General features: G+C 40.9%; 1 protein-coding gene across 1 annotated transcript; it reads right to left on the reverse strand.

Moving 5' to 3' along the window:
• Positions 1–370: 370 nt before the first annotated feature.
• Positions 371–3,731, reverse strand: ccl44 (chemokine (C-C motif) ligand 44). The gene is made up of 5 exons (XM_068591356.1): positions 3,605–3,731; positions 2,421–2,550; positions 1,538–1,685; positions 1,291–1,369; positions 371–1,200 (listed from the first exon to the last, which is right to left on the reverse strand). The coding sequence occupies exons 1-4, from the start codon at positions 3,666–3,668 to the stop codon at positions 1,331–1,333; spliced, it is 381 nt and encodes a 126-aa protein (XP_068447457.1). The 5' UTR covers positions 3,669–3,731; the 3' UTR covers positions 371–1,200; positions 1,291–1,330.
• Positions 3,732–7,995: the final 4,264 nt, after the last annotated feature.

Raw genomic sequence — 7,995 nt, forward strand, 5'->3', positions numbered from 1 at the left:
AAACCCAACCCTCTCAGTTTATTGCACAAACCAAAACTCCCATCTGACTCTAAATCTAATCACCTCATTCCTCTTATCTGAGCATCCCCGCCTATCTTACCTACACTTCATTTATTTATCAACCCAGTACATTTTCTTATTGTTCAGATTTTGCTATGTCTCTTTACTTTTGAGCAAACGGTACCTACCAGCTATGTCTGCCTGTAAATGTATTTGTATCGTTGTCTATCTATCTATGTATGTATCTATGGATCTATCTATGTATCTATCTATCTCTTTATCTATCTATCTATCTATCTGCTTCAGATGTATTTGGACGTGCAGACACACAATGGATGCACAGAAAAAGACAGTAAGACAGCTCCAGTTATTATTTCAGATTTATTTATAAAATAGTTCACTTGAGATAACATACAGTGCATTCTTCTACAATACAATACTTGTGTGCGTCACACACACAATTGAGCCCTCTAGGTTTTAACAGCCTTGCCATATGGTGAATAGAATCATGAATACTTTGGCATAGTTTAGTGACTGACTATTGGTGGAAAAACGAATGCAAACTGTAAATAACCCTTTAAATCTCTGATAGATGCCTGAGGGCCTCATTTTAAAGGATTGACTGGGGTTTTATGGGTTTTCAACAGTCGATACATAAAGTGGACAAAATATCAGGAACATTTGCTCTTTGTGTGACACAGTAAGTTTCATCCAGCGGGTGAAAGCTTTTTTCTGACCCCACTTTGATTCCACCTGTCAAACAGTGTGTGCAGTGTTATAAGCACATGACTGAAGGTATGCAAGTCACAAATACGCAAAGAGAGTATCTTTTATAATAAACAGTAATATCACTGGTCGTTTTTCATTTGCTTAACTACACCTTTTTTTCACATCACTCACGAGAAGTAATGTTGCAGAGGGAGACACTTCCAGGCAGACTCTGGCAAATAACAGTATGAGCCATAAGAAAAAAAAAATCAATTCAACTAATCTTACAAGTAAATACACCTCTGTCCAGTCACGTGTTTGAGAGTATTTCAAGCACAGTTCATGTTTAAATATCTAAAGCCATTTAAATGTATTGCTGCCCAGGTCTGGTCCCAGGGAGACAGATAGTGTAGATAGAGAGAGACACGCGACGACTGGAGAGTCAGCAAGCTGTGCCGTGTAAAATGACAAGCTGCTGAAAGTATACTTGGCCTGTTGAAAAGTATGCAAAAACAATGGATGAGTAATTGAAGAGAGTTACCTTCACATATTATACGATCCTGCTTTAAAAAAAAAACATACTTATGACTATGAGTTTTCCTCCATATCTGACGGCGCTCCATCACTCGACATTGAGAACCGCCCAGTTATCTTTCTTGTCCTGGAAATCCCGAGCATGGAAATAACATTAAAATCTCTCTTGATATTTCAAATCAACCATCATTAATCACATTGTCCACTTTTGACTGAATGCATTTGATTCAATTCTGTTTTATTTGATTACGTTCAAAATACAGTATAGCTTATTTCTGATGGTTGTGTCACGTACCTCTGACATCACGGGCAGGTTGTCATGAGGAAGGAGCCACATGGTTCGGTGGGCCTTGGTTCTCTGTCTCTGCAGGAGCTTTCTCAACAACCTCTTCACCTTCCGGTCTCTGGGGTCTGCACACTTCACCGCCTTCTTTGTGTAAAGACTATAAAAAGAACACAATACTTACTACACAACACAGGATGGCAGGACACGGTTCTGCATAAACCCCAGATTTTAAATACAAGACTGGTGGCTCAAGATTGCCAAGAAGAAAAAAATCAGCAATACTGTAGAGGACTCAAAAGATGTCTGTCAGCTGTAGCAACGCCTGCCAGTTTTAACCCAAAGGCTTTGCAAAGAGGAGATGCTGTAGGGTGGCTGGAAATAAAGTCAAATAATGTTTTCTTTCTCAGGAAGAAACAAGTCAAACTGTGATCAAAAGTGGGCAAAGTTGAAAAAAAAGAGGTTGGAGAACAACTAAATTAGAAAGGACCAAAGGAAACCCCTGTGTAAGAATTCTATGTTTCTGTGAACTGGACCACATAAAAAAGCAAGCTGCTCATTCCCTGGCTACATCAGATTTCTCTGACCTGCTGGAAACAATAGGTATCACAATGCAGAAGGGTTTACTTAACTAAACCCTGCTGTTCTGACTGAATGGCTGCGGCAGGACTCAGCTGGCTCGAAAGGTATTTTCAGATGGCTTGTTATTCCCACATATTTCCTTTCTTACTTCCCTGGCAAATGCAGCTCAGAGCCCTGCCATAACAACATGACCTGGAAAGATGACAATGCCTCTCAGCCCGGCTCTGCCCTCCTCTAACGAGAGGCATATTTTCCATGCCTGCAGATTGCTGTGTGCTCTTTAGCTCCAGGAGTGGATAGTTGAAATACTTGCATGATGGCTTGTATACTGCAGTCGGGCCCCTCCGTCTGCACCTCAAACCGCAACACATCTTTGGTACGCACCTTACCCTGGGAGTACAACATGCAGCACTGGACATCTCTTTGCATCTGCACGCCTTTACCTAGTGAACAAAGAAACAGACAAAGAGAAAGAAGAGCAAGAAAAAGGTGTCAAACAAAAGCTAGTTTACACTATTATCCAAATGTTTCCTGGTGTCAAGCTCAATTAACTATGATGGCTTTTTCTATTTCAAACCTTTGGTTTTATTATAGTCATCTTAGAGTGAAAACATTTGTCTCAAGTGAGGAAGAAGCCTCAACATGAACGCCACAAAAGTTTCAAACAGTATGAAATATGGCACAATATCACAAATAACATTTGCATTATACATGCAAACCTCTTACATGAATATTTACTGCATAGAATCCTGATTTCCAACACTTTGAAATGAGAGTAAGAGTGAAACAGTTTTCACATACAAGCCAAATGTTATCTGTTCTGCAGAATGTGCTCATGACTCTCGTTCCATATCGACACACACTCACGGACACTCACATATACACACAAGAATGTCAGAGGAATTACAATGGCATCCCATTGTGCTGCGAAACATACGACCACGGCAGACAGAGAAAGTGAGAGAAAGAGAGGAGGAGTGTGTGTTTGTGTGGAGGGTGTGCCATGATGCCTTTTCATCCAAAGCAAATGTGTAAACAATTTAAAGTGTGATGGAAGCAGCAGGAGCAATAAGAGCTGTAAATCAAAATAGGACAGGGCTGCTTTGCTATGCCATGGGGGAATTTTCAAATCCATCCTTTGGGAACATCATCGCACTTCCAGGGCTTCCACAACATTTAAAACAAACAAACGGACGAGGCGACACCATCACGCCGACTGAGCCCTGAGACTGTTTCTTTCTTTCTGTGTTGACTGATGTGTGATTTCAGATGCTCGTCCTCCCGCGTTCTGTCCCTCTGTTTACATCCGTGCCTCTCTCTCTCTCTCTCTCTGCTGCTGCTGCTGTCCCCCTATTCCTCTTCTCTCCCATTCTGTCTTCGCCATCGCTCTCTTTGCCACACTGTCCACCTGCAGGGTGCATGCAAGCCATGCAACACACACACACACACACACACACACATGCACACACACAGATAGTGAGTATGGTTGTGTCCTACCTTCCACAGATGCCAGAAGAATAACAGTCAGGGAGATAACAGTCAACATCTGCAGCATGAACATGATGAGGCTGGCAGAGAGGAGGAGAGGAGAGGAGGATAATCTACTCTGTCACCTCTCCCTCTGTGGCTGCCTCTCTTATATCACTCCCTCCCTCTCTTTATACCTCCCTGCCCATCTCTCACTCACTCACTTCCACCACCTCTCTTGTTCTGTCTTACCGTCTTCCCCTCCCACCCTCTGTTTATCCATTTTCAGTCATTCTCACGCTCAGCCAAACTCCCTCCCTCATCCTCTTTTTCTTTCACACTCGTCTCACCTCTCACTCATTTCTCCTTTCCTGCTGCTTTACTCAGGATGGCAAGCCTCATTTGTCTTATTTGAGGCTTTAAATTCCTCCTTCCTCCTGCTTCTATTCATGTGCTCAGTACATTCTCTCCACCAGCCCTGCAACCGATTTAAATGCCAAAAGCAAGGATTCATCCTGTAGATTTCAAATTACATGATCAGCCCTGATTTGGCATTTAAATGTCACACACACATAATGTATTTTTTTTTAAAAGATACACAATTAACCCTGGTTTGCAGCTATGTAGTTGTGGAAACTCTCAGACCAGACAGTAGGCGGGTCTGACTTGTGCATCTGGATCCGTCTTGCAGCAGTTATGTTCTTTGTGGGATTCCAGACAAAATGCCAAACACACCTACAAACTGTGATAAACTGAATTTATTAGCTTAACGTGACCCAGAGAGACAACTGTTAAAAATGCCTGTTGTAGATGTAATACTACATTTACAGTATGTTATTATTGTAACGGTGAAACTGAAATGCAAGTGTAATTTTGCTTCTATTGACTCATCAAAATCCTCCTGCAAAGTCTGCAAACAACTGTCTGCTATGTAAAGATATAGTAATCTCTACGTGAGCAGAGAATGAAGTCACTCTCCCTCTGTGTGTCTTGTAGCTTCAAAGCTTGTCCTCGCTTTGTTGACATAGCTTTTAGTGCGTGCCCACCGGCTAACGCATGCCTGGCTGATGCTCTGCGCTGCTCTCATACGGTGGTTACAGCTGATAACGTGTGGCGTCCCGGCTGACTTGGTTATTGCAGAAATGTTGCACCCACTGTCTGTTTCAATCTCAGGTCAACAACATTAGCTCTGTGTGCACTATTGTCGTAGTTTGCACTGTTACCGCTGTTATCACTGATAGCTCAGAGCTGCTGGGAAAATGTTCCCACTCATGTATAAAGCACCTTTACGAATTTGTTTCCTTTGGCTTTTTCTTGATATTATACCTTGTAATTTGTTGGTTAAACACCTAATTGGGCTAATTTTTTGTTGTCTTCTCTACATATTTTATCTACTAAAAAGTTCAATATTGAAAGAAAAAGGTTTGTTTGCTTGTTTTGGGTAATGCAACCTCTATATTTGTCCATGCAGGATGAAATGTTCCACAAGTTGCGGTCCTCTGATTCTTACTTCTTGTGTTCAGTTTATCTGCTCCCACTATTTTGGGTTATCTTGAAAACATATCACGTCGGTGTGTCATTTTTCTACGTTGATGACACATCGCTGTATGTTTGAACTCAGAATGAAACTTTTTTTTCAGGCGTGCATTATGAGCCTGTATTGATAAATGTCCCAAATTATTCTTTAAACATGAAGACAAATCTAATATTCTTTTATTTGGCACTTCTAATCTTTCTTTTACAGAACAAACTTCTGTCAAAAGTCTGGCCGCCAATATGAAACCAACGCCCGTGCTTTACTTTTTTTCTAGCCTTTCCCCTTTTATTTCTTTTTTTATGGCTTGGCTTATGCCAATGCACCAATTTCACCAAGTAAATGTAATATATTTGGCCAATAAAGAGATTCAGATGTTTGAAAAAAAAATTCTTAATATGTCTTTGGAGCCTTCCCCTGTCTAGCCATAAATCATAATAAAACTGTTAGTTTCCATAACTGAACACCACAAGAACCAGCTGAAGTCTGTTTCTGAGAGTCGAGCATCTACATCCATTACAGGCTTCAACAGAAAACAGCATCCGGACATGATTACACCGAGAGAAACCAGAGAAATTGATGTGGACTTGAAACCGTTTCAAGATATTCCTTTGAACCGACCTTGTGGTCGAAAAAAATGACCAACACAGATGCCAAAGTCAGACATTGCTGCCAATAACAACAGTCTGTAGCCTTGTTAGGTATGACAGGTGACACAAATGTTACTACATCTTATTTCTTTTACATCAAATTGTCAAAGCGTTAAATGTTTCTTGCTCATGAACAACTCTAACTGAGCTGTATTATATATTACCTTCTTGAAGGAAAATACATGATTGTGTTTTTGAACATGTGAAATATGTGATCGTTTTTGTTTTTTAGCCTTTTGTTTGGAGCACTACTCATTTCCATGTTCTCATAGGGTCTTGCCAACCAATGCACACAACCTTATGTTACCAACTTGCCACTCGGATCACCCCAGACACAATACCAGTTTGTGAAAAAAACTGTTGATTTATCATTATCTTTGCCAGCTTTATTTCTTTTTCTCTTTTCGGCGCATTTCACTAAGTCTCCTGCTGTCTGAGATTGTGCCCCTTTCTGCTGCCCTGCAATCACCTCATTCCCTCATCAGCCACCCTCTATGTACACTGGCACAAACTCATTGTTGCACTACCACATTGTCTCATTGCTGAGCTTAAAGTGTCTTTGCCTGATTCCTGGACTTTGGATTCCCCTGCTTGCCCTTGTTGAAATTGTTTGCCTGATTTCCTGGTTTTGATTGTTGGCTCCCATGAGCTAAGTAAGGCTAAACTTTCCCGTCACATTGTAATGCTTTTAAGTTTAGTCTGTCACTTATCCAGATTCAGCACAGAATGTCTTCTTTGGTTACTAAATTCCTGTAACTCACAGAATGACAACTATTAGTCAAACATTTTGGATTCAGTAGAAATTTAACATGTGGCTACTCTTCATTCTGGTCTCCCGAGGCTGCTGTTGGAAGGAGGAGAAACTTGTATCTTCCTTCAAGTTATGTCTGTTGGATTGAGACCAAAGTCTAACAATTATAGTAGATGGCTTAGATAGCCGAAAAGATGAGGACCTGTTATTTATGTTTGCTAGGTATCTAAGAGCAGGAAATTACACAGGAATGCAACATGTTTCACTGTGTTATATTTTCATTTAAAAAGAAATCCATGAGATAATTGGGAGTGATTTCATGAACTAATCTTGCCCATATAAAGAAGAAAACTGCTATAAAGTGTTACTAAGATTCAAATACATACATTTACCTTACAAATTCAAACAATATATCACACTTCATTAGTCTGAATGCTTTGGACATTCTGTCTTCTGGAATGGAAAAAATGTTAAGTACATTGGCGGGGAAATACTGGGACCATGAGTCACCTCATGCAAGGAAATATTGCTTTAGACACAAATGTGGGGCATGTAACAGACACATTTTGTAAGGGTGGATCAATATAGGCCCGTCGAAGTTCCTGTGGTAAAAAACAAGATCAGAACATTGAACAAATTATCCTTTGGCTCCGAGAACACTTGGTGGAAGAACTAAGAAATATTCAGACAAAAGGCCAACAATGTTGCTTATGGGCATACATATCCGTTCCCTGGATGTGAAAATATGCAGTCTGTGCACTGAAGGGTGGGGTTGGGGTAAAGTGTGTGTGTGTGTGTGTGTGTGTGTGTGTGTGTGTGTGTGTGTGTGTGTGTGTGTGTGTGTGTGTGCGGGTGTGTGTGTGTGTTGTAGGAGGGGTTAACTGTTCAAGAAATTGACCCAAGAAATCAGTTTGGAATGTCAGCTGCAAAAACATACCTTCCACATGACTACAGGTCTGCTTGTGAGACGGATACATTTTCGGCATATCTTTGCCTCAATTAAAATATCTGTCAAGGTGTGCGGACTCACAAACATGTGGGCAATCAGAAATAGAAGCAGCAACTGCAGGGAAACGTGGAGCTGAGGGGGTAATGTCTTCCTCTTTCGGGGGGTGGAGCGCCTGAGATGAATGGAGGGATAGAATATGGCCTCCTGCAGATGTTGGAGGACACGGTTCAGTGGGCTGAATATGCAGCCTAAGAGATCTCTCTGTACCTACAAGGGCTTTCTAAGGGATAAAATGCGGAAGGCAAAACTTCAACTGATCCTTGAAACAAGGGAAAAGGGGAGGTGGAATGCAGAAGGATGAACATCACATTTTTTCATTCATTTCTGGCCTAAAGACATTGAGATCATTTGTGTGATTAAATTTGCTCCAAATTTAAAGACATAGTTCTAGTTTATAACAGATTAAAGGAACCAGATGTAATTAGTGGGTTTTAGAGGTGTGGGCCGGTACATTTTTGGATAAAAAGGACCTGCAAT

The sequence above is a fragment of the Clinocottus analis genome, unplaced genomic scaffold (genome assembly GCF_023055335.1).
Source record: "Clinocottus analis isolate CAN_PGR_092001 unplaced genomic scaffold, fCliAna1.0.p SCAF_25, whole genome shotgun sequence".
In the NCBI taxonomy this organism is placed as follows: domain Eukaryota; kingdom Metazoa; phylum Chordata; class Actinopteri; order Perciformes; family Cottidae; genus Clinocottus; species Clinocottus analis.